Below are 26,000 nucleotides of genomic sequence, written 5' to 3'. Positions count from 1 at the left end.
GGGCCGCGTCCTCCCGCGGTCCCGGGACGCCCTCCCTCCTCACCTCCGCCAAACTGATTCTCTTCCCCTCTTCAAAACCCTATTGAGAGCTCACCTCCTCCGAGAGGCCTTCCCACACTGAGCTTTCCCTTTCCCTCTGCCCCTCTTCCCCTCCCCATTCATTCCCTCTACTCCCTCCCTCTGCTCTACCCCCTTCCCGTCCCTGCGGCGCTTGTGTACATTTGTATATATTGTTTATTACTCTGTTCTATTAATGATGTGTATGTATCTATGATTCTATTTATCTATTTTAATGGTATTGATTGCTGGCTACTTGTTTTGCAGTCTGTCTCCCCCTTTTAGACTGTGAGCCCGTTGTTGGGTGGGGATTGTCTCTATTTGTTGCCAATTCGTCCGTTCCAAGCGCTTAGTACAGTGCTCTGCGCGCAGTAAGTGCTCAGTAAATACGATTGAATGAATGAACCCAGGTCTTCTGCCTCCCAGGCCCGTGCTCTGTCCACACGGCCATGCTCTCGTCGCTGCGAAGGACAAGGAACCTTCCGGCAAAGCGAGGCATACGGGCTCTGAGCAGGAAATCGGGGAGTGCCTTGGGCAAGTCACTTCACTTCTCTGGACCTCAATTACCTCATCTGCAGAATGGGGATTAAGACTGTGAGCCCCACGTGGGGCAACCTGATTACCTTGCATCTACTCCAGCTCTTAGAACAGTGCTCAGCATGTAGTAAGCGCTTAACAGACAAATACCAAATTTTAAAAAAAAAGGCCGGGAGGGCGGAGTGGAGTAGTTACGCTGACTTAGAAGGTTAGAGGATGAGGAGCTTTTATCTTTAAGGTGCCCCGATTTCCCTTTTCCAGCCCAGAGTTCAGTTGGCCCTATGTTTGAAAGCCAAGTATCCTGGCCAAGCCCGGGAAGTGATGAGAGTCCGGCATGTCCGATACGGCACCGTCCCCTGCCGTAGACCCTTGCGAAAGAGAAACGCATAGAGCTCATCTTTGCTCCTGCGGAGATGTGACCGTCCTTCCCGCTTGAAGGAGATGCGGATACGTGGTTTTTTTCTCTCTGTGGTATTTGTTAAGCCCTTACGTGGTGCCAGGCACTGGACTGAGCGGTGGGGAAGATATAAGCTAATCGGCTTGGACAAAATCTGTGTCCCACAAAAGAGCCCGGGCTTGGGAGTCCGAGGTGGTGGGTTCTAATCCCAGCTCTTCCGCTTGTCAGCTGTCTGAATGTGGGCAAGTCACTTCACTTCTCTGGGCCTCAGTGACCTCATCTGGAAAATGGGGATTGACTGTGAGCCTCACGTGGGACAACGTGATGACCCTGTATCTACCCCAGCGCTTAGAACAGTGCTCTGCGTATCGTAAGCGCTTAACAAATACCAACGTTATTATTTTTATTAAGCTTAGAGAAGCAGAGTGGCTCAGTGGAAAGAGCCGGGGCTTGGGAGTCAGAGGTCATGGGTTCTAATCCCTGCTCCGCCGCTCGTCAGCTGTGTGACTTGGGGCAGGTCACTTCACTTCTCCGTACCTCAGTTACCTCATCTGTAAAATGGGGATTAAAACTGTGAGCCCCACGTGGGACAACCTGATCACCTTGTATCCCCCCAGCACTTAGAACAGTGCTTTGCACATAGTAAGCGCTTAACAAATACCACCGTTATTATTATTATTAAGCCCCATTTTAATGAGAATAATAACAATTATGATATTTGTAAAGCACTTACTATGTGCCAGGAACTGTACTAAGCGCCGGGGTGGATCCAAGCAAATGGGGTTGGACGCAGTCCATGTCCCACGTGGGGCTCACAGTCTCAATCCCCAATTTAAGACGAGGTAACTGAGGCCCAGAGAAGTGAAGTGACTTGCCCAAGGACACACAGCAGACAAGTGGCGGGGCCGGGATTAGAACCCAGGTCCTTCTGACTCGCAGGCCAGTGCTCGATCCATTAGGCCATGCTGCTTCTCCGAGGATAATAACGTTATTATATGCTATTATGGTAGCGGTTATTAAGGGAAATGTAGAAAATGATGGGTCGTTCTGGAAAATAACAGCTCAATACGAAGACTAGAACAGTGTTGGGAGACTGAAGAAGATCCACAAAGGGCAGAAAATGCAGAATGAACAAGGATTCTCTCCCCCCAAGTCCCACCCGTCCCCCCCCCTTAACCCCAAAACAAAGGTATCGCGATATGACTGTTGTGGTCACAGCAGCCCAGTTTCAGAGTGAGAGGTGACCTGAGCCTTGTGCATGGGAGTCAGAGGTCATGGGTTCTGATCCCGGCTCTGCCGCTCGTCAGCTGTGTGACCTTGGGCAAGTCCCGTAACTTCTCTGGGCCTCCGTGACCTCATCTGTAAAATGGGGGTGAAGACTGTGAGCCCTACGTGGGACAACCGGATAACTTGGTATCTACCCCAGCGCTTAGGACAGTGCTTGGCACATAGTAAGCGCTTAACAAATGCCAACATTATTATGATTATCGCCAGCCACGGGAATCCCGCGGACCTGGTGCAGAAGCGGCCCGGCCTAGCGGATAGGGCACGGGTCTGGGAGTCTGAAGGTCACGGGTTCTAACCCTGACTCTGCCAGCTGCTTGCTGAGTGACCTTGGGCATGTCATTTAACTTCTCAGTGCCTCAACCTCTTCACCTGTAAAATGGTCATTAAATCCTACTCTCCTACTTAGACTGCGAGCCCCATGTGGGACAGAGACTGTGTCCAACACGATAAACTTGTTTCTCCCCCAGCGTTTAGAACAGTGCCTAGTGGATAGAGCACAAGCCTGGGAGTCGGAAGGACCTGGGTTCCAGTCCTGGCTCTGCCACTTGTCTGCTGTGTGATCGTGGGCAAGTCACTTCACTTCTCTGTGTCTCAGTGACCTCATCTGGAAAATGGGGTTTAAAAATATGAACCCCATATAGGACAAGGACTGTGCTCAGAGAAGCAGCGTGGCTCAGTGCCCGAGCTTGGGAGTGACAGGTCGTGGGTTCTAATCCCGGCTCCGCCACTTGTCTGCTCTGTGACCTTGGGCAAGTCACTTAACTTCTCTGTGCCTCAGTTACCTCATCTGTAAAAATGGGGATTAAAAAACGTGAGCCCCACGAGGGACAATCTGATTACCCCGTATCTACCCCAGCGCTTAGAACAGTGGTCCGCACATAGTAAGGGCTTAACAAATACCGTAATTATTATTAACCTGATTACCTTGTACCTACCCCAGCGCTTAGAGCAGTGTCTGGCACATAGTAAACACTGAACACATACTGTAAAAAAAAAAAAAGCACTTAACAGAAACTTAAAAAAAGAAATTCAGTTTTGAAATGGCCGTGCACACAGCACAAACCGTTCAACTTTTTCCATTAAAGAAGAAGAAAGGAATGGCTCCCTTTAAATAGAATCTTTTTTCCAAACTAAATGGGATGAACGGAGAGAGAATTTTTTTTCCGGCCAGCATTCTTCCCCTCCCCTCCCCCCACCTTTCCTAAAGATGGGACCTGGAAAAGCGGTGTGGGCCAGGTGAAGCCCATTCTTTGCACCTGAGATGTGTTCAGTCTCCAGTTAAATGCACATTCATTTTAAATAAATCATGGGACATAAACCGATCTTTCTGGTGACTTTAAAAAATAGATCTATTTTTTAAATGCCTTCAACCAGTTGATATGTAATTTCCCTAAGGATTTCTGTAGACGCTTTATGTGATAATTAGATTCTGTGTTTCTCACTTAGACCCAGTAGAGTGGGGTTTTTTTTTTTCCCTAAGTCTGCTGCATTGCAGGCTGCTTATTCATTTTTAATTGAAAACTGGTATATTAGCATACCGTGGAAGTAAAGGATTATAAACAATAAAGGGATACATTCATTTCAGAGACATCTAATCTTAGAGAGGATCTTTCTTTCCCACCGTTTAGTAGGCATTAAGTACGTTCTCCTTAACACTGAAAATGTTCAACCCAAGTATTTTACCACAGCACCAAGACTTAATTATTTTTTTTATTTACACGAGCATTCTGAAAGTATAGACTACCTGACTCAGACAAAGTCTTCTTTTAACTCTGTATTTTACATTTATTATTGTTTTCCAGTTGAAGCTTATTACTAAAAGCAGTTTAGCGTCTTGCCAGCGATTGGCGCACTAACTTGTAAACAACGAAGCTCTGATCCAGGGAACATAATTAATGATAGTAATCATGATAAAGGTGTTTGTTAAGCGTTTACTATGTGCCGGGCACTGTGCTAAGTGCCGGGCTCGATAGAAGCTCGCAGTCTTGATCCCCATTTTACAGGTGAGGAAACTGAGGCACAGGGAAGTGAAGTGACTTGCTCCAAGTCACACAGCAGACACGTGGCAGAGCCGGGATTAGAACCCATGACCGCGTAACTCCCAGGCCCGTGCTCTGTCCGCTATGGCATGCCGGATTAAGCCAGAATTTCGCACCTGCAGCCCCCTTTCCCTCTGCTCCTCCCCCCCCCCCGTTCCTTCCCCTCCCCTCAGCACTGTGCTCATTTGTATATATTTTTATTACCCCATTTATTTTGTTAATGAGGTCTACATCCCCTTGATTCTATTTATTGCGATTAAGTTGTTTTTGTCTGTCTCCCCCGATTAGACTGTGAGCCCATCATTGGGCAGGGATTGTCTCTGTCTGTTGCCAAATTGTACCTTCATTCATTCATTCATTCAGTAGTATTTATTGAGCGCTTACTATGTGCAGAGCACTGTACTAAGCACATAAAATTCGGCAACAGATAGAGACAATCCCTGCCCATTGTCGGGCTCACAATCTAATCGGGGGAGACAGACGGACAAAAACAAGACAACATAAAATCAAGGGGATGGACACCTCATTAACAGAATAAATAGCAAAATACATTCCAAGCGCTTAGTACAGTGCTCTGCACATAGTAAGCGCTCAATAAATACTATTGAATGAATGAATGGAACCGTGAAAGTTCCACATAGACGGTAAGGAGGCAGTGAGGTCTAGCGGAAAGAACGCGGGACTAGGAGTCAGCAGAACCGCGTTGTAATCTTAGTTCCTCCACGTGCTGAGTGACCTTGGGTAAGTCACTCAACCTCGTCTGTAAAACGGGGACAGGCTCCCCGCTCCGTCTCGCCCTTAGACTGTGACCCCTGCGGGGGACAGGAACCGCGTCCAGTCTGATCATCTCGGATCGGTGCTCGGCACACAGTGAGCACTTAATGAATTCCATTCTCATTTAGTGGGAGCCGGAGCCAGGATATAATTGTTCTGTCCAGGGCGACCAACCCGCACAGATGGCAAGAGTTTGATTTCTTGGGCACAGCTTCCTGGGACGTTCCCAGCATGGCCTAGTGGAAGAATGTGGATCTGGGCTTGGGCGTCAAAGGACTGGGGTTCTAATCCTGTTGCCTGCACTGTGACCTTGGGTAAGTCACCGAACCATTCATTCAGTCAGTCTTTATTGAGCGTTTACTATGTGCAGAACACTGTACTAAGCGCTTGGAATGGACAATTCGGCAACAGAATTCTACAACTATTTTGTGCCTCGGTTCCCTCATCTGTAGAATGGGGATTAAACAGCCATTCACCTCCTACTTAGAATGAGTGGAACAGGGAGCGTATCTGATCGGCAAAGCAGCGTGGCTCAGTGGAAAGATCCCGGGCTTGGAAGTCAGAGGTCGTGGGTTCTAATCCCGGCTCCACCACTTGTCAGCTGTGTGACTTCGGGCACTTCACTTCTCTGTGCCTCAGTTACCTCACCTGGAAAATGGGGATTAAGACTGTGAGCCCCTCATGGGACAACCTGATGACCTTGTATCTACCCCAGAGCTTAGAGCAGTGCTTGGCACATAGTAAGCGCTTAACAGATTCCGTCATCATTATTATTACTATCTTCCCCAGGGCATAGTACAGTGCTGTGCGTACAGTAAGCGCTCCATAAATACGGTCAAATGAACAATCACTACAAGTATTCAGTCGATCAGTGGTATCTGTTGAGCACTTATCGTGTGTTGAGTACATAGTAAGTGCTTGGGAGAAAAGAGTTCGGTGTGCTGAGTACATACTGAGCGCTTGGGAGAAAACAGTTCAGTGGAGGTGATAGACGGGTTTCTGCCCCGTGAGGAGCTCACAGTCTAGACAGGGAGATGGATATTAAAATAAATTACTGATAGGGGGACTGGGTGAGTATGAGGCTGTAAGCGTTGTGGGGCTAGGATGGGGCTGGGGTGAATAACGAGCTCCACCACTTGTCTGCCGTGTGACCTTGGGCAACTCACTGCACTTCTCTGAGCCTCACTTCCCTCATCTGTAATATGGGGATGAAGACCGTGAGCCCCGTGTGGGACACGGACTGCGTCCAACCCGATTAGCTTGTATCTGCCCCAGTGCTTAGTACAGTGCCTGGCACATGGTATGTGACTAGCAAATACCATTTTTAAAAAAGTGCTGAAGAGCAATTTACCTGGAAAGCCAATGAGGAGAGGAGGTAGTATTGCCAACGAGGAAGATGAAACACATTTCTGTTGCAGAACTAGACTCGAGTGAGCTAGGAGGGGGTTATTTGTTGTTGAAAATGACTTTTTTTAACCTTTTAGTAGATCTTCTGGAGTTCGTACTTGAGGGCCATTGGAAAAATAACACCAGATATAAGATATTAAGGTAGCCTGAGAATATTCAGGGTTCTGTATTTTGTCATTTTGACTAAGCTACGATCTCCAGAGTAAAAACATCGTGAAAGTATTAAATGGACTTATGAAATAGTTGTTTTGCTGGCATTAATAATGCAGCATGTGTTTTATATTTTTTCTAGGCTTAGCGCTATCTAGAGAATTCTGTTAAATTGCATTTTTTACTATTTTGTTTGTTTAAAAAAAAGAATGAAATGATGCCAAATTTTTATGGATTTAATTGTTAGAATGAAAGTTCAGCCTCATATGACGTTTTTAGGCATTGTGGGCAATCTATGAAAAGGCTCGTAAAAAGACACAGTGCAATACTTTAACATATAATAATGTAAATTTACTAAAGCGTGAAGTGGCTACGATCAAAAACAGTTTGCTCAACGTGAACTGCTCGCTACAATTTGACTGTAACCTGAGGTGTAATAGACCAAAATCAGAATTTAAGATCTATTCAAGAACTTAATCAAACAAGGGGGCATTCACCAATATCACTTTAAAATGCCTTTTTTTTCCCCTCATGAGTCTGGAATTCCTGCACCTAAAAGCATTAAACCGAGCAGTTCACAGTTGGCCAGTTCATCCGGCCCATATTTTTCGTTGGGATTCCTGAGGTCAGAAGTGGGTTGGGGAGGTTATTTCCAAAGGTGACACTCCTCAAACACCATCCCGGGTGGGTAGGATCAGCCGTGACTAAGAAAAGTGTCTGTTTTAGGAAGGGACCAGCAGAGAGTGAGTGGTATGTCAGATGAGGCGTGGTGTGGTGTAATCACCTCAGGGCTAGGGAAAAGGAAAAAAAAATGATATTTAATGTAATAATAATATTTAAATAAATAAAATAAATGATGGTATTTAGTCATGCTCAAGGAGGCACCTACTCTGCTTCTGCGTCAGCCACGAAATACACAACGAATATTGAAAAGGCACCTAGGCTGTGTAGCTCCGATTTGCACTCACTTTTCCACCACAGTTGTGGGGGTTCGTTTTTAGGGAGATCCCAGTGGAAAGTAAAGCTTCCGTTAGGGACGGAGAGTTAACGGTCTCAAGCTTTCTACCCCGTACCGTTGGTCTTTATTATTCGTATCGAGTGCCGTCGAGTCGTTTCCGATTCGTAGCCACTCCGTGGATCTGTCTTCTCCAGAACGTCCTGTCTTCTGCCGTAATCCCTAACCTTGTTAACGGTTCTTCTGTTATCGTCGTTAAAATGGTCTCCGGCCATCTAGCCGCCGGTCTGCCTCTTCCACGTTTTCCCTGGACTTTTCCTAGCGTTAGCGTCTTCTCCGGAGAATCGGTCCTCCTGATGACGTGTCCAAAATATGCTCCTCTAAGTCCGGTCACCTGGTCTTCTGAAGACCGCTTTGGCTTAATTTGCTCCAAAACCCTTTTGTTTGTTTTTCAAGCAGTCCGTGGCATTCACAAAAGCCTTCTCCCACACCACATTTCAAAAGGATCGTTCGTTTTTGAGAAGGAGATACTGGAGAAGCGCTAAAGATATTGGCTTGTTCCTTTTTTTTATATGTGTATATTTAAAAAATGCTTCAGTTGGAAGTTGGGGCGTGGCTCCGTGGAAAGAGCCCGGAGTCAGAGGTCATGGGTTCTAATCCCAGCCGTGCCACTTGTCAGCTGCGTGACTGTGGGCAAGTCACTTCGCTTCTCTGTGCCTCAGTTACCTCATCTGGAAAAAGGGGATTAAGACTGTGAGCCCCACGTGGGACAATCTGATCACCCTGTATCTACTCCAGCGCTTAGAACAGTGCTGTGCACATAGTAAGTGCTTAACAAATACCAACATTATAATTATTATTATTGGGGTACTATGTCATCCACCTGAATGGCTGTGGTTGGAGAGCTCTCTGTTTCGAACGACCAAAACTTCAGTCTGCTTTTTCTTTCATCCAGTCGGTTGAAAGTTACTGTGCAAGCAGCGTGGCTTAGTGGCAAAAGCCCGGGCTTGGGAGTCTGAGGTTGTGGGTTCTAATCCCGCTTCCCCCACTTGTCTGCTGGGTGACCTTGGGCAAGCCACTTAACTTCTCTGGTCCTCAGTTACCTCATCAGTAAAAATGGGCGTTAGGACTGTGAGCGCCATGTGGGACAACCTTATTCCCTTGTATCTACCCCAGCGCTTAGTATAGTGCTTGGCACATAGTAAGCGCCTAACAAATACCGTAATTATTATTATTGTCATATTTCATTCATTTATTCATTGTATTTATTGAGCTCTTACTGTGTGCAGGGCACTGTACTTAGCGCTTGGAAAGTACAGTATACAAGATTGTATATTTCTGTACAGAGAAGCAGCATGGCTCAGTGGAAAGAGCACGGGCTTGGGAGTCAGAGGTCACGGGTTCGAATCCCAGCTCCGCCACTTGTCAGCTGTGTGACCGTGGGCAAGTCACTTCAGTGACCTCATCTGTAAAATGGGGATTAAGACTTTGAGCCTCACGTGGGACAACCTGATGACCCTGTATCTCCCCCAGCCCTTAGAACAGTGCTCTGCACACAGTAAGCACTTAACAAATACCAACATTATTATTATTATTACACACACACAAACATGTTTTATGCCGTCTAGTCATTTCCCACCCATAGCGACTCAATGGGCACATCTCTCCCAGAAGGATCCACCTCAATCTGTAATCGTTCTGGTAGTGGATCCCTAGAGTTTTCATGGTAAAAATCTGGAAGTGGTTGACCATCGCCTTCTCCCGCGCAGAAAACTTGAGTCTCCGCCCTCGACTCTCTCCCGTGCCGCCGCTGCCCGGCACAGGGGAGTTTGGACTTTGAGCAGATGGCCTGCCCCTCGCTAGTGTCAAGTCCCCCCCCAAAAAAAAAAATCAAGTCGCGGCAAAGTAGCTCAAGGGCTTTTTTTAATTGCGATATTTAATACCGAGCTGTATGGGTGAAAACAGACCGAGTCTGTTGCCCTAAAAGCGGGCTCAACCTCGTCCCAGACAAATACAGACACACATAAATACCATACACGACGCTGCATCTCCTAATGGACAGTTAAATCTTTCTTCACATTCTCACTCTGCTGTGAAAATTAGCTCAGTTAATTTTCCTCTAGTTTTCATTCATGGCATAGTGGATAGAGCTCGGGGATGGGAGTCAGAGGACCTGGGTTCTATTCCCGGCTCCTCCACTTGTCTGCCGTGAGGCCTTGGGGATGTCACTTCACTTCTCTATGCCTCACTTGCCTCACCTGTAAAATGGGGATTCATTCAATTCATTCATTTGATAGTGTTTTTTAATAATAATAATGTTGGTATTTGTTAAGCGCTTACTATGTGCAGAGCACTGTTCTAAGCGCTGGGGTAGACACAGGGGAATCAGGTTGTCCCACATGAGGCTCACAGTCTTAATCCTCATTTTCCAGATGAGGTAACTGAGGCACAGAGAAGTTAAGTGACTTGCCCACAGTCACACTACTGACAAGTGAAGCAGCGTGGCTCAGTGGAAAGAGCATGGGCTTAGGAGTCAGAGGTCATGGGTTCTAATGCCGGCTCAGCCGCTTGTCAACTGTGTGACTGGGCAAGTCACTTAACTTCTCTGTGCCTCAGTTACCTCATCTGGAAAATGGGGGTTAAGACTGTGAGCCCTGCGTGGGACCTGATTACCCTCTATCTACCCCAGCACTTAGAACAGTGCTCGGCACATAGTAAGCGCTTAAAAAAAAAACAACATTATCATTATTATAAGTGGCAGAGCCGGGATTCAAACCCATGACCTCTGACTCCAAAGCCCGTGCTCTTTCCACAGAGCCACGCTGCTTCTCGAGCACTTACTATGTGCAGAGCACTGTACTAAGCGCTTGGAATGTACAGTTCGGCACTGTGAGCCCACTGTGGGACAGGGACTGTGCCCAACCTGATTTGCTCATGTGTCTAGCACATAGTAAGCGCTTAACAAATACCATAGTTATTATTATTCAAAAATTGATTGTAAGGATTTGTTCTACCCAGTAAAAATAATTCTTGAGGTCTTGGGTGATTTTTTCAGCTAGGATTTAAAATTCAGTTGGTTTTCAGGTAACCAAATAGCAGCTCCAATTTTCCAATTGAAAACTTGTGATGTTGGAGAAAATATTATGGCCTTTAGTGTAATAAACATGTTAAAATTTATCATTGACAAAGATCAAAGGATTTTGTTTAAAGGTCGACCATGGGATTTTCACTGTCAGCAGACCCATTGTTTATGCGTGGAATGTTGTGTTACTCCTTATAAATTAAAAAGCAGTCTAACCGTGAATGGAGAACTTCAGCGAGATGACCGTTTATTTGTAGGTCCAGACTTGAACCTGAAAAGAGTACTAAGACAGAATTCGCCTCTTCTGAGAAATCTTCGCAGGATCCTTCAGAAGAATCTGAAGAAAAATCTGCTACTGAAGAAAACCGAGGTAAGAATCTAAAGTGCGCTGACTGAGTTCAGTGCTTGGCCCATAGTAAGCCCTTTAAAAATGCCATTATTCGTTATTCCTTAATTGATTTCTCGCAGTTGGGAGAAACACATCTCCTCCAGGAGGCCTTCTGTGATTAAGCCCTCTTTTTTCTGGCTTCCTCTCTTTTCTGCATTCAGCGCACTTGTTTCTGTGACCTCCGGGTGTATGATATTCTCCCCACCTTCAATCCCACAGACCTTTTATATATATCTGTAAATCGTATATTATAAATTATGTATTTATATTGCTGCCTTTCTCCCGCTCTAGACTGTAAGCTCGTTGTGGGCGGGGAACGTGTCTGCCAACTCCGTTGTACCGTACTCTCCCAAGCGCTTAGTACAGTGCTCTGCACACAATAAGAACTCAAGAAATACCGTTGATGATGATGATGAAGATGATTAGGGGAAGTGTGGTCCAAACTGGACTCAAAGGCTGGATTAGATGGCCTCCACCCAAACCTCTTTCAAGTCCTGGAATTTCATGATTTGTATCTTTCTGACTTGTTCCTCCCTTAGGTCCCTCCTTTCAAGCTAGAGAAGCAGCGTGGCTCAGTGGAAAGAGCACAGGCTTGGGAGTCAGAGGACCTGGGTTCGAATCCCCACTCTGCCACTTGTCAGCTGACTGTGGGCAAGTCACTTCACTTCTCTGGGCCTCAGTTACCTCATCTGTAAAATGGGGATTAATCGTGAGCCCCAAGGGGACAACCTGATGACCCTGTATCTACCCCAGCGCTTAGAACGGTGCTCAGCACATAGTAAGCGCTTAACAAATACCAACCTTAATTAATTAATTAATTAAGCTCTGCAGCTCTTTTGCCTGGTAATGCTGCTTCTCTTTTAGCTCTGTTCAGTCAGTCAATCAATCAGTGGTAGTTATTGAGCGCTTACCACGTGCAGATCACTACCCTAAGGGCTTGGGAGAACACAGTACAACAGAATTTGTAATCGTCATCCTTACTCTTAGGAGGAGGCAGCCATTAAGTGATAGGGGAAGGAGCGGAGTTGAGGGAGGTATACATAAACGCTTCAAAGTGCTTTCAAGAATAATAATATTAATGATGATGGTATTTGTTCAGCGCTTACTATGTGCAGAGCAGATAGTTCTAAGCGCAGGGGTAGATACAGGGTAATCAGGTTGTCCCACATGAGGCTCACAGTCTTAATCCCCATTTTACAGATGAGGTAACTGAGGCCCAGAGAAGTGAAGTGACTTGCCCACAGTCACACAGCTGCCAAGTGGCAGAGCCGGGATTCGAATCCATGACCTCTGACTCCCAAGCCCAGGCTCTTTCAAGGCAATCAGGTTGTCCCACGTGGGGCGCACAGTCTTAATCCCCATTTTACAGATGAGGTCACTGAGGCGGAGAGAGAAGTGCAGTGACTTGCCCAAGGTCACGTTTCAGCCGGTGTCCTGTTCCGTGGAATGGACGGAACGGATACCAGATGGGGCTACGGAGAGATGCACTGTCTCCGATTCGGGAACCTCTTGGCTACCGTCGCTATCCACCGGCTTCGGCTGGAAGTATGGAACTGTAGATGATGATGATGATGATGATGATGATGACGAAAGTATTTGTTAAGCGTTTACTATGTGCCAAGCACTGTTCTGAGCGCTGGGGTGGATACAGGGTAATTAGGTTGTCCCACGTGGGGCTCACAGTTAGTCCCCATTTTGCAGATGAGGTAACTGAGGCACAGATGGTCCTCTTGGCTAAAATAGTAGGAGATCATAGGAGTATAGGAGTAAATCATTCGAGAGGAATGATTGAACACGGGACTCTCCGCTTGAAGCAGCTCAGTCTCTGTGCTCTGTCCTTTCTCAGCTGATTGAGAGAGCTTGTCTAACGCCAACCCTGAGGAAACCTTCCCGTTTGGAGCCAAGGATCAGGCGTGCCGGCTGGCACGGGCTAGAAAACGAGAAGAGGAGGCCACCCTGGGAGGATGAGCAAGTTACTGGCCGAGGCCCATCCGGGGCGTCTGAATCTCTTAATGAGCACAGCGTGACTCCTTGCCAACACAGGTAGTGCCAGGAAGTAATTGGTTCCAGTGGGATGAAAAAGGAGCGAAAAGAAAACAAAATCTGTCTCCATGAGGAGGAGAGTTAAGGTGAAAATAGGAGTGGGTAGTCTCAAATCAAAATGCGGTCCCTTGTACTCAGCCAATTTTCTCCCCGAATTCTTCTACCCATCATCTCGGAAATTGGAATTTTATATCCGAAGCCAGGATTTATACTTACTGAGTGCCAAGCACTGTATGAAGCACCGGGGTAGAGACGCGATAGGCAGATCGGACACGATCCTTGTCCTACTTGTGGCTCACGGACCGAGTAGGAGGGAGAACGGTATTGAACCCCCTTTTTACAGCTGATGATAATAATGATGGTATTTGTTAAGAGCTTACTCTGTGCTAAGCGCTGTTCTGCGCGCTGGGATACGAGGAAATCAGGTGGTCCCACGGGGGTTCACAGTCTTAATCCCCATTTTGCAGAGGAGGTAACTGAAGCCCAGAGAAGTGAAGTGACACGCCCGAGGTGACAGAGCAGATAAGTGGCGGAGCCGGGATTAGAACCCATGACTCTCTGACTCCCAGGCCCGGGCTCTTTCCACTAGGCCGCGCTGCTTCTGTGTCAATTGAATCCACCCATCGTCTCCGTTCCATAAATACTAAGGCTGCCTGGCCCGTACTCTTACGTCTCCTGTTTGCCCCTCTCCTTATCGGCCCGAAAAAGAAGGACCTGAATTTCTGTCCAATCCTTGAGACTGTCAGCTCATTATGGGCAGGGAACGTGTCTGCTAATTCTTGGCTCAGTGGAAAGAGCGTGGGCTTGGGAGCCAGAGGTCATAGGTTCGAATCCTGGCTCTGCCACTTGTCAGCTGTGTGGCTGTGGGCAAGTCACTTAACTTCTCTGGGCCTCAGTTACCTCATCTATATAATAATGTTGGTATTTGTTAAGCGCTTACTATGTGCAGAGCACTGTTCTAAGCGCTGGGGTAGACACAGGGGAATCAGGTCGTCCCACGTGGGGCTCACAGTCTTAATCCCCATTTTACAGATGAGGGAACTGAGGCACAGAGAAGTGAAGTGACTCGCCCACAGTCACACAGCTGACAGGTGGCAGAGCCGGGGATTTGAACTCATGAGCCCTGACTCCGAAGCCCGTGCTCTTTCCACTGCGCCACGTATAATCGGGATTAACTGTGAGCCTCACGCGGGACAACCTGATGACCCTGTATCTACCCCAGTGCTTAGAACAGTGCTCTGCACATAGTAAGTGCTTAACAAATACCAACATTATTATTATTTTGTTAATGAGGTGTACGTCCCCTTAATTCTATTTATCGTGATAAGATAATGTTTTACCTCATCTGTAAAATGGGGATGAAGATTGTGAGCCTCATGTGGGACAACCTGATTACCTTGACTACCTCAGCACTTAGAACAGTGCTCTGCACATAGTAAGCGCTTAACAAATACCAACATTATTATTATTATTATTGTATTGTACTTTCCCAAGCCCTTAGTACAGTGCTCTGCATGTAGTAAGCACTCAATAAATACGATTGCTTGATTGACTGAGATCAGTGGTGGGAAGTTGACTGGGATTTGGAAGGAAAACCAGGGGTGACCAGAGAGGAAAGAACATGGGCCTGGGAGCCAGAGGACCTGCGTCCTGATGCCAGGTCGGCCACTTGCCTGCTCTGTGACCTTGGATAAGTCACTTAACTTCTCTTCGCCTCCGTTTCCTCATCGGTGAACTGGGGATTCAAAACTCGTTTTCTCTCCCCTTAAACTGTGAGCCTCATGTAGGGCAGGGAGCGTGTCCGACCTGGCTATCTCGTATCTACCCCGGCGCTTAGTACAGGGCTTGGCACCTATTAAGCAGTTAACATCATCATCAGCAGTGGTGTGGAACACTTATTGTGTGCAGAACGTTGTGCTAAGCACTTGGGAGAGGACAATCCAAGAGTTGGTAGGCACATTCCCTGCCCACAGCAGGCTTATAATAATAATGTTGGTATTTGTTAAGCGCTTACTATGTGCAGAGCACTGTTCTAAGCGCTGGGATAGATACAGGGTCATCAGGTTGTCCCACGTGAGGCTCACAGTTAATCCCCATTTTACAGATGAGGGAACTGAGGCACAGAGAAGTGAAGTGACTTGCCCACAGTCAAACAGCTGACAGGTGGCCGAGCCGGGAATCGAACCCATGACCTCTGACTCCGAAGCCCAGGCTCTTTCCACTGAGCCACGCTGCTTCCCCTAATAGTCCAGAGGGGGACAGACAGACAATAATATAGATGAATCTACCACAACTAGTAATAGTAATAATAATAGTAATGTTATCGAACTTGGTAACGTATTGGCGAAGAGTGTCAGACTTGTAGTGAGGAATGAGGATTTAAAAAAAAAAAATCCGAATTCCATTACAAGAAATGTATGTGCTCTATTGTGCTGACTCCCCTAGCGAACCGTACTAAGTCAATAATCTAATTGAAATAAGAATGACAAACATGTGAATAGCTGCTGATCGTACCAAGCGTGCGTTGAAATCCATTTATTTCATTTTCAACCCGATTAGCAGGAAGAGATGTTGATCATAGCCCAGTCAGTGGTTCTTTTCCAAAAAACAGCACATTTATGAATGTAAAAATGTGGAAGGCTAGATTTTGTGCCCAAACCAAGCTGTCTTTAACACCTTTGATCCAGCAATTTTATTACCCTATCTATTTGGGGTATATGGGAAAGCAGCGTGGCTCAGTGGAAAGAGCCTGGGCTTCGGAGTCAGAGGTCATGGGTTCGACTCCCGGCTCTACAGCTTGTCAGCTGCGTGACTGTGGGCAAGTCACTTCACTTCTCTGTGCCTCAGTTACCTCATCTGTAAAATGGGGATTAACTGTGAGCCTCACGCGGGACAACCCGATGACCCTGTATCTACCCCAGCGCTTAGAACGGTGCTCTGCACATAGTAAGCGCTTGACAAATGCCAACATTATCATTATTCCTATTATTATTTTGTTAATGAGGTGTACATCCCCTTGATTCTATTTATCGTGATAAGATAATGTTGTCTTGTTTTTGTTTCGTCCTGTTTTGCTCTGACATCTTTCTCCCCCGATTAGACTGTGATCCCGTCACTGGTCAGGGATTGTCTATCTGTTGCCGAATTGTACATTCCAAGCGCTTAGTGCAGTGCTCTGCACATAGTAAGCACTCAGGAAATACTGTTGAACGAACTAATTAATTATAGTTTATCAAGAGTTTACCTCAGCTGCCGTATGCCTTGAATGTCAAGAAATATCGTTTAATCTCAATCAGTCGATCAGTTGTGTCTGTTGAGTGCGTACTGTGTGCAGGACACTGTACTAAGCCCTTGGGAGAGTACAGTGTAACAGAGCCGGTTGAGCAGTTACAACAGGAATCAGCCTGTACTCGGTGAAGACATTTTGCTGATTTTAAATATGAGGTATCTCTCTGTGACTTTCCTTTCCAGATAAGAATTTAACCGATCCGCGTTCTAATTTTGGACTTTGGGGTGATGGCAGAAGTGAGGATGAGTTGTCCCCAGAAGAAATACAAGTGGTAATTTTATTCTAAATCTAATAATTTCATTTAACTACTACTAGTGAAAGGATGTATTATACAATCAAAAATATTTATACTTCCTCTTGCTCTTCTTTTCATACTTTACAGCGTAATCATAAATCTGTATCTCGTGTGCCACTTTTACATTCGCTTTTATGATTCCAGTGTACTTTGAATATTTGGAACTTGCCGGAGCATAATTTTAAAACGTTATGCCACCATTTTATTAATAATGGGCCGTTTCTACGCTTCAAAAACGATCTCCCGCTATAAATTACTCTCGCAATTACTGGTAGGTTCCTTTTTCAAAGGCTCAATATTGCTGTGAAGAAAACAGCGCGCCACCGGAAGATAAAGACACTAAAGTATTATTTTTCTCCCTTTCAATTACCGTCCTCGGGTCCTTAATTATTATTTGGATGCATTATTTTGTGATTTCCCCAAACAGAAGCTGGGTTAATTGCTACTGTAAAAGCTTTCTCTGTAGCCAGTGGCATAAACACCTCTTCCTTGCCTCGACACGGGGCAACAGGTTTCTTAATATAGCCGCATGTCGTCGTTGATGAAGGCTTAATTGTTCTCCCTACCTCATCTCACTGGCTTAATTGACTCCTCCTACTTTGATTGAGAGCCCCCTGCGGGACAGGGACTCTGTCCGCCCGGAGTGCCCGGGGGTGTTTATCGGGCGCTAACTGTGTGCGGAGCACTGTGCTTTGCGATTGGGAGAGTTCGGTATAACAGAGCTGGTAGGCGCGTTCCCTGCCGACAGCGAACTTGTAGGGTAAAGGGGGAGAGCGACGTCAATAGAAATAAATCATGGATACGTGTGTAGGTGCTGTGGGGGTGAGAAGGGGGTGAATGCCGAGCGCCCGAAGAGGGTTTAATTGGGGAAGGGCTCTTAGAGGAGATGGGACCTTAATAAGGCTCTGAAAGTGGGGAGAGTGTGCTAGTCTGGGGTATATGGAGAGGGAGAGAGTTTCAGGCCAGAGGGATGACGAGGGAAAGGGGTCAGTGGTGAGGTAGATTCATTCACTCATTCAATAGCATTTACTGGGCGCTTACTGTGTGCAGAGCACTGTACTAAGCGCTTGGAATGTCCAAGTCGGCAACGGATAGAGACAGTCCCTGCCCTTTGACGGGCTCACGGTCTAATCGGGGGAGACGGGCAGACGAGAACAATGGCAATAAATAGAATCGAGGGGATGTACATCTCATTAAAACAATAGCGATAAATAGAATCGAGGGGATGTACCTCTCATCAACCAAATAAATAGGGTGATAAAAATGTATACAAATGAGCGGACGAGCACAGTGCCGAGGAGAGGGGAAGGGAGGGGGGAGGAGCAGAGGGAAAGGCGGGGGGAAAGGGGGCTTAGCTGAGGGGAGGGGAAGGGGGCGCAGAGAGGCAGCAGAGGGAAAAGGGGAAGCTCAGTCTGGGAAGGCCTCTTGGAGGAGGTGAGCTCTCAGTAGGAGCTGAGGTGGAGGCACAGTAAGCTAGTTGGCATTAGAGGAGTGAAGTGTGCGGGCCGGGTCGCAGTAGGAGATTAGCGAAAGGGTGAGCTGATCGAGGGCTTTGAAGCCAATGGTAAGGAGTTTCTGTTTGACGTGGAGTTGGATGGACAACCGTCGGAGGCTCTTGAGGCGCTGGGAGACGTTCACTGAACATTTTTTGAGAATAACGATTTGTGCAGCGGAATGAATTACGGCCTGGACGGGGGAGAGACGGAAGACGGGGAGGTCAGCCAGGAGGCTGTTGCAAGAGAGGGTAGGGATCAGCATAGTCCCAGTTCGGATGGAGAGGAAAGGGTGGATTTTAGCGATGTTGTGAAGGTGGAACCGACAGGATTTGGTGACGGATTGAATGTGGGGGTGGTATGAGAGAGGTGAGTCGAGGATAACGCCGAGGCTTATGGGACAGTGCGGGCGGCGGCGCGGTCTACGGTGACGGGAAGGGATGGAGTTCTGTTTTGTACGTGTTTAGGCTGAGATCCCGGTAGAGAAGTCCTAAAGGCAGGAGGAGACGCAAGACTGCCGAGGAGAGAGGTCAGGACTGGAGAGACAGATCTGGGAATCATCTGCGTAGAGATAGTGGTTGAAGGCAGGGGAAGCGAATGAGTTCTTCAGGGGTGTGGGTGCAGACGGAGAATAGAAGAGGAACCAGAAGTGAGCCTTGAGGGACCCCCCCACACACACACACTCTCAGAGGGTAGGAGGCAGAGAAGCGGCGTGGCTCAGTGGAGAGAGCCCGGGCTTGGGAGTCAGAGGTCATGGGTTCTAACCCCGGCTCCGCCCCCGTCAGCTTTGTGACTTGGGGTGAGTCACTTCACTTCTCTGGGCCTCAGTTACCTCATCTGTCAAATGGGGATTAAGACTGTGAACCTCACGCGGGACTACCTGCTTACCATGTATCTCCCCCGGCACTTAGAATAGGGCTTGGTTCATAGTGAGTGCTTAACAAAGACCATCATATTACAATATTAATATTATTATTATTAAAAACCAGCTAAAGAGACTGAGAAGGAGCAGAGAGATAGAAGTACCAGGAGAGGACAGTGTGCGGGAAGCCAAGGTTAGATAATGTTTCCAGGAGAAGCGGGTGGTCTGCAGTGTCAGAGGCAACTGGAAGGTTAGCATGAAATAGAGGTCATAAGATTTGGCAAAAAAATGGTCATCGGTGACCGTAGAGAGGGCAGTTTCTGTGGAGAGGAGGGGACGGAAACCAGATGGGAGGAGGAGGTCAGCGAGAGAACCGGAGAGGAAGTGGAGCCAGCGGTTGTGGATAGTTCTCTCAAGGAGTTTGAAGTTTGGAGTAATTTGTATCTACCTCTGCACTTAGAACAGTGCTTAATACATAGTAAGTGCTAAACAAGCACCACGATAGTAATAGTAATAACTTTCTTTAAACTCAGAGCAGCACTATCCACTATAAATTTTCTCGGTAATTCTACACGACACCGTCTGGTCGGTCTCCGTGGGTTTGGGTATGACCGGATTCTTTGATTAATACACTACAGGCTAGGAACGAAACCGCGGTTCCTTTGGACTCCCCATCCCGGAAACGACGGAGGCTGTTTTTCGGCTTCGCGTAAAAAAAACTGAAATGCACTAAAAATTGATCGGTTGCAGATATTTACGAGCCTCCTCTCCCCTCCCTGTCCATCTCGGCGGGCCGATACATCCTAATGAAGAGATTCTCAGCAGTGTGCAATACTCCAGTATCCCCTACCGTGTGATGTAGTTTCAGTTTTTAATATCCTGCTGATCCGGCCTGCAGCTGGATTTATCGTACGCCCTGCGCCATTTTGGTGACGCTCCTTGGCTCTTTTGCCGAGTTCGTAAAGAGATTTCCCTTGTCTCGTGCCGTGCCCCGGTTTGTCATCTTTCCCAGCATACCCGTTTTTCCTCCCGGACAATGGCTAGACTTGCATAATAATAGCAGTCATAATTATGGTACTTGCTAAGCGTTGATTATGTACCAAGCACTGTTCTAAACACTGGGGTAGATCCAGGTCAATCAGGTAGGACACAGTCCCTGTCCCACACGGGATTCACGGTCTTAATCCCATTGGACGGATGAGGTAACTGAGGCCCAGAGAAGTGAAGTGATTTGCCCAAGGTCACGCAGCCGACAAGTGGTGGAAGTAGGATTAGAACCCAGGGCCTTCTGACTCCCAGGCCCAGGCTCTAGCCACTAGGCCACACTGCTTCTCATAGGCAGTGCAGGAGGATCCAGGCCTGTTTCAGAGTCTTGGATTCTGCATTTACTGCGTTTTTCCTTCCGGTTCAGGAAATTGCTCACCATCACCTTCAGAGCAGTCCATCCCCTTGCCCTCTCCTCCCTCACCTGGCTACTCTCCTACTGCATCCCAGCCCGCACACTTCACTCCTCTAGTGCTAATTGGGCTTCCATCTCTCCTGTCTCGCCGCCGACCCCTCGCCCATGTCCTCCTCCTGGCCTGGAACACCGTCCCTCCTCAATCCGACAGATGATTACCCTTTGAAGCCTTATTGAAGACCCATCTCCTCCAAGAGGCCTTCCCTGACTAAGCCCCCCTTTCCTCCTGTCCCACTCCCTTCTGCGTCATCCCTTTGTTCTCCCCCCCTCCCAGCCCCGCGGCGCTTATGGACAGGGTGGTTTAATGGAAAGAGCGCGGGCTTGGGAGTCCGAGGTTGTGGGTTCTAATTCCACCTCCGCCATTTGTCTGCTGGGTGACTCTGGGCAAGTCACTTCACTTCTCTGTGCCTCAGTTACCTCATCTGCAAAGTGAGGATTAAGACTGTGAGCCCTACGTGGGACAACCTGAGAACCCTGTATCTGCCCCAGCACGTAAAACAGTGCTTGGCACATAGTAAGCACTTAAATACCATCATTATTGTTATTATAGCTGTCATTTACTTATTTAAATTAAACGTCTGTCTCCCCCTCTAGACTGTAAGCCCATTGCGGGCAGGGAATTGTCTGTTTGTTGTTAGGTTGTAAGCGCTTAGCACACTGCTCTGCACAGAGTAAGTGCTCAATGAATAGGATTAAATGAAGGAATGAATGAAGGGACTGAAGGGGGTGGACCCCGAGGGCCCGTCCTTCCGACGACTTACGTCTGGCCGGAAGTGGGGTTCACAGTCTAAGTAGGAGGGAGATCAGGCTGGAGCCTCCATTTTACAGAGGAGTGGACTGAGGCACGGAGTAGTGAAATGACTTTCCCAAGGTCACACAGGAGACGAGTGGCAGAGCAGGATTAGAATCCGGGTCCTCTCACTCTCAGGCCCCCGCTCTTTCCACGAGGCCACGCTGCTTCTCTGTTGATCTTACATCAGTCCTTTGGGTGATTATAATTAAAAAATTAAAATGTAATAGCCTATTCTTTTTATCATTCTTATTTTTATCTTTCTGCTTTTCTGTACGTGCGGCTTTATAGTAGAATGCGGGATTCCTCTCCAAACACAGATACAGTCAGTGTTCCCTAAATCGGAGCGCCGCATGTTATCCACTGTCAACATCAATTAATGTTTGAGAGCCCCTGTGAGATTGTTACTTTGGAAGGGGAAACCACAATTAATCAAAAAGTACAGGATTTCTGCTCTCAAGGTACTTTCTAAAAGAAACATTCATTCAATAGTATTTATTCATTCAATAGTATTTATTGAGCGCTTACTATGTGCAGAGCACTGTACTAAGCGCTTGGAATGGACAAATCGGTAACAGGTAGAGACGGTCCCTGCCCTTTGACGGGCTTACGGTCTAATCGGGGGAGACGGACGGACAAGAACAATAGCGATAAAGAGAATCGAGGGGATGAGCATCTCATTAAAACAATAGCAACCATCTTACAGGGATGTTCATATTAAAAGATGGGTAGGGCAGGGAGAAAATAGACAGATATGCATCATTTAAAAAGAACATCCCTCCAAACAGCAAAATATGTTTGGGGACGGGGGTAGGTTGCGGAGAGAGAGGGTGGTGCTTTTGGTCCAGTAGCTTTATGGGAAAATCAAAGCATTGACTCTAAAAAGAAATTGCCTGTGTTTCACAGAAACAGTCTAAAAAGATGGCTTCCCATTTTGAAATGAATTCTGCCACCTGCCTCTTATTTTTGAGGAAACTGTGTCTAATTGTGAATTCAGTTCATTTGCATTTCTGAAATTACCAAAGCAAGACTCATCTATTAAGCATTCATTGCCTTTCACAATTTGCTTTGGCTTAGTGTCTTTAATGAGAATTGATTAGAGCGACTAATGGGTATCTTTTTTCCGGATGAGTAAAATTCCATTCCCCACTATGGCCTTGGCAAGTCATTACTATTTGTGCCTGCCAGTCTAAACTTCTTTGTTTCTCTTCTCCTGGATGGCCAGAGGAAGCTTTCCGTTAAGGTCCCATCTCCTCCAAGAGGCCTTCCCCGATAATACTAACAATAATTAGGGTGTATTTTTTGAGCGCTTACCGTGCGCCAAGCACTGTTCTAAGCGCTGAGGTAGATACAAGATAATCAGGTCGTCCCATTGGAGCTCACAGTCTTAATCCTCATTTTACAGAAGAGGTAATTGAGGCACAGAGAAGTGAAGCGACTTGCCCAGGGTCACACAGCAGACAAGTGCAGAGCTTCCGTGTCATCTGTGCATTTGGATCTGTGACCCTTGGACATTTGCTCTTCGCCCCACCCCCAGCTCCACAGCACTCATGTACATATCTTTAACTTGTATATTTTCAAATTACTCAGTCACTTATATTAATGTCTGTACAGGCAGGGAAAGTGACCGCCAGTTCTGTTGTAATGTACTCTCCCAAGCTCTTGATATAATGCTCTGCACATAATAAGCACTCAATAAATACCACTGACTGAGTGATGTAATTTTTATAAACTCAGGTGACAAAGTAAGTAACAGTTGCTTGAAAGTAAGCGCTAATGTTCTTGGAGCCTAAAGTGAATTTTATATTAATAAATCATTTTTAATTAGTGGTACTTTGGAGTACTTACTGCTTTTCAGAGCACTGTACTGAGTACTTGGGAGAGTACAATGCACTCGTTCATTCAGTGGTATTTATTAAACCCTTACTGTGTGCAAAGCCTGTATTAAGCATTTGGGAGAGTACAATACAACAATAATAATAATAATGTTGGTATTTGTTAAGCGCTTACTAGGTGCAGAGCACTGTTCTAAGCGCTGGGGTGGATACAGGGTCATCAGGTGGTCCCACGTGAGGCTCACAGTTAATCCCCATTTGACAGAGGAGGGAACTGAGGCCCAGAGAAGTGAAGTGACTTGCCCATAGTTCCACAGCTGACAAGTGGCAGAGCCGGGAGTCGAACTCATGACCTCTGACTCCGAAGCCCAGCCTCTTTCCACTGAGCCACGCTGCTTCCCTAACACGTAAACAGACACATTCCCTGCCCGCAATGAGCTTACAGTCTAGAGGAGGGGCGACAGACATCAATAACAAATAAATACAATTACAGCTCCGTACATAAGTGTTGTGGGGCTGGGAGTGGGGAAGAGCAAAGACAACAAGTCAGGGTGACGCAGAAGGGAGTGGGAGATGAGGAAAGGTGGGGCTTAGTCTGGGAAGGCCTCTTGGAGGAGGTGGGCCTTGAATAAGGCTTCGAAGGCAAGGAGAGTCACCGTCTGTCGGACATGAGGAGGGAGGGCGTTCCAGACCAGAGGTGGGACGCGGGCCAGGGGTCGGCGGTGAGACGGAGGCCCAGTGACGAGGTTAGAGGCACCAGAGGAGCGAAGTGTGCAGGCTGGTTGTAGCAGGAGAGAAGCGAGGTGAGAGGTAAGGGGGGCAAGGTAGTGGACGGCTTTAAAGTCAATGGTGAGGAATTTCTGTTCGATGCGGAGGTGGACGGGCAACCACGGGGGTTTTTTGAGGAGTGGAGTGACGGGTCCTGACCGTTTTTGTAGAAAAATGATCCGGGCAGCAGGATGAAGTGTGGACTGGAGTGGGGAGAGACCGGAGGCTGGGAGATGAGCAAGGAGGCTGATGCAGTCATCCGGGTGGGATAGGACGAGTGATTGCATTGCCATGGTAGCAGTTCGGATGGAGAGGAAAGGGTGGATTTTTTGGTATGTTGTGAAGGCGGGACGGAGAGGATTTAGTGATGGATTGAATGTGTGGGTTGAATGACGGAGAGGACTCGAGGATAATGACAAGGTTATGGACCTGGGAAGCAGGAAGGATAGCGGTGCCATCTGCAGTGATGGGAAAGTCGGGGACAAGGGTTCGCATGGGAACATAAGGGAGCTTTGTTTTGGGCATATCAAGTTTGAGTTGACAGGAGGACATCCAAGTAGACATGTCCGGAGGTCAGGAGGAGATGCGAGACCGCAGAATGGGAGAGAGATCGGGGCTGGAGCTGTAGATTTGGGAATCGTCCACGTAGAGAAGCAGCGTGGCTCAGTGGAAAGAGCACGGGCTTGGGAGTCAGAGGTCACGGGTTCGAATCCCGGCTCCGCCACTCGTCAGCTGTGTGACCGTGGGCAAGTCACTCTGTGCCTCAGTTACCTCATCCGTCTGGGGATGAAGACTGTGAGCCCCGTGTGGGACGACCTGATTACCTTGTATCTGCCCCACTGCTTAGAAGAGCGCTCGGCACATAGTAAGCGCTTAACGAACGCCATCATTAGTAGTAGTGTTATTATGGCGTGCCTTAGGGCCAGTGGTAAGTAGTTTCTTTTGATGAAGAGCTAGATGGGCCACCACTAGAGGTTCTTCAGGAGGGGGGAGGTGTGTACAGAATAGTCGTTGCAGAAAAATGATCTGGGCAGCAGAGTGAAGTAAGGACGGGAGTGGTGAGAGACAGGAGGCAGAGGCCGACGCGGTAATCGAGGCGGGATGGGGGAAGTGCTCGGATCAACGTGGTAACAGTTTGGCTGGAGAGGAAAAGGTGGATTCCAATGATGTTGTGAAGGTCGAACCGACATCATTTGGTGACGGACTGAATACGCGGGTGGAACGAGAGAGATGAGAGTCAAGAATAATGCCAGAGTTAGGGTTTGTGGAGAAGAGGATGGTGGTGGCGTCTACAGCGATGGGAAGGGCCGGGGGAGAAGAGGATTTTGTTTGGACGTGTTAAGTTTGAAGTGTGGCGGGACATCCACATAGAGATGGTAATTAACGATTAGAGGAGAATCAGCGGGGCCTGGCGGAAGGAGCCAGGGCCTGGGAGTCAGAGGACCTGGGTTCTACTGTCTGCTCTGCCACCTGTCTTCCGGGTGACCTTGGGCGAGTCATTCAACTTCTCTGGGCCTCATCTGTAATGCGGGGGTCAAGTCTGTGAGCCCCGTGTGGGACAGAGACTGTGTCCGACATGATTAGCCTGAGTCTGCCCCGCTGCTTAGTACGGTTTCTGGCGCTTAGTAGGTGCTGAGCAAATACTGGGCAAAAAATAAGAGTAATTATGGCATTTGCCGAATGCTGCTCTAACGCCCTGAAGGCAAGAGGAGAGGTGAGAGCGGAGAGGAGGAAAGATCCAGGCTGGAAAGGTAGATTTGGGAATCATCCACGTAGAGGTGGGGAGTTGAAGGCGTGGGAGGTCTTCAGGGGTGTCGATGGAGAACAGAAGGGAACTCAGAACTGAACCTTGAGGGACACCCCCCCCCCCACCACCACCACCAGTTGAGGGGTGGGAGGCAGAGGAGGAGCCCGCCAAAGAGACCTAATTTACCGGAAAACATAAATGCCCCGTATTTCTGTGGAAGTCTCCAATTATGTTCACAAGATCGAAATATTTGCCCAGAAGAGTTCTAGGAGGAGGATCCTCAGATTATAATTTTTAAATGATTACCCGGTTGCAATAGTTCAAATGAGATTCTAGTCCCCAGATC

The 26,000-nt window shown here is 47.5% G+C and overlaps 1 protein-coding gene and 1 long non-coding RNA gene across 2 annotated transcripts in view; one reads left to right on the top strand and one right to left on the bottom strand.

Annotated features, from left to right (window-relative positions):
* The window catches only part of STX18 (syntaxin 18), a 145,463-nt gene that overhangs the window by 93,734 nt on the left and 25,729 nt on the right, over positions 1-26,000 (top strand). The window contains exons 6-7 of the mRNA XM_029063092.2: positions 10,943-11,055; positions 16,588-16,676. Coding sequence (XP_028918925.1) covers positions 10,943-11,055; positions 16,588-16,676 — 202 coding nt within the window. The remainder of the gene's footprint in view (positions 1-10,942; positions 11,056-16,587; positions 16,677-26,000) is intronic.
* Positions 6,869-8,187, bottom strand: LOC103170277. Its single transcript, XR_486070.2, has 2 exons — positions 7,538-8,187; positions 6,869-7,439 (listed from the first exon to the last, which is right to left on the bottom strand). It is a non-coding gene; the product is annotated as an uncharacterized LOC103170277 (long non-coding RNA).

The sequence above is a fragment of the Ornithorhynchus anatinus genome, chromosome 4 (genome assembly GCF_004115215.2).
Source record: "Ornithorhynchus anatinus isolate Pmale09 chromosome 4, mOrnAna1.pri.v4, whole genome shotgun sequence".
NCBI lineage: Eukaryota > Metazoa > Chordata > Mammalia > Monotremata > Ornithorhynchidae > Ornithorhynchus > Ornithorhynchus anatinus.
The sequence above is the reverse complement of the archived record's forward strand: the minus strand, read 5'-3'. Positions and strand labels throughout refer to the sequence as shown.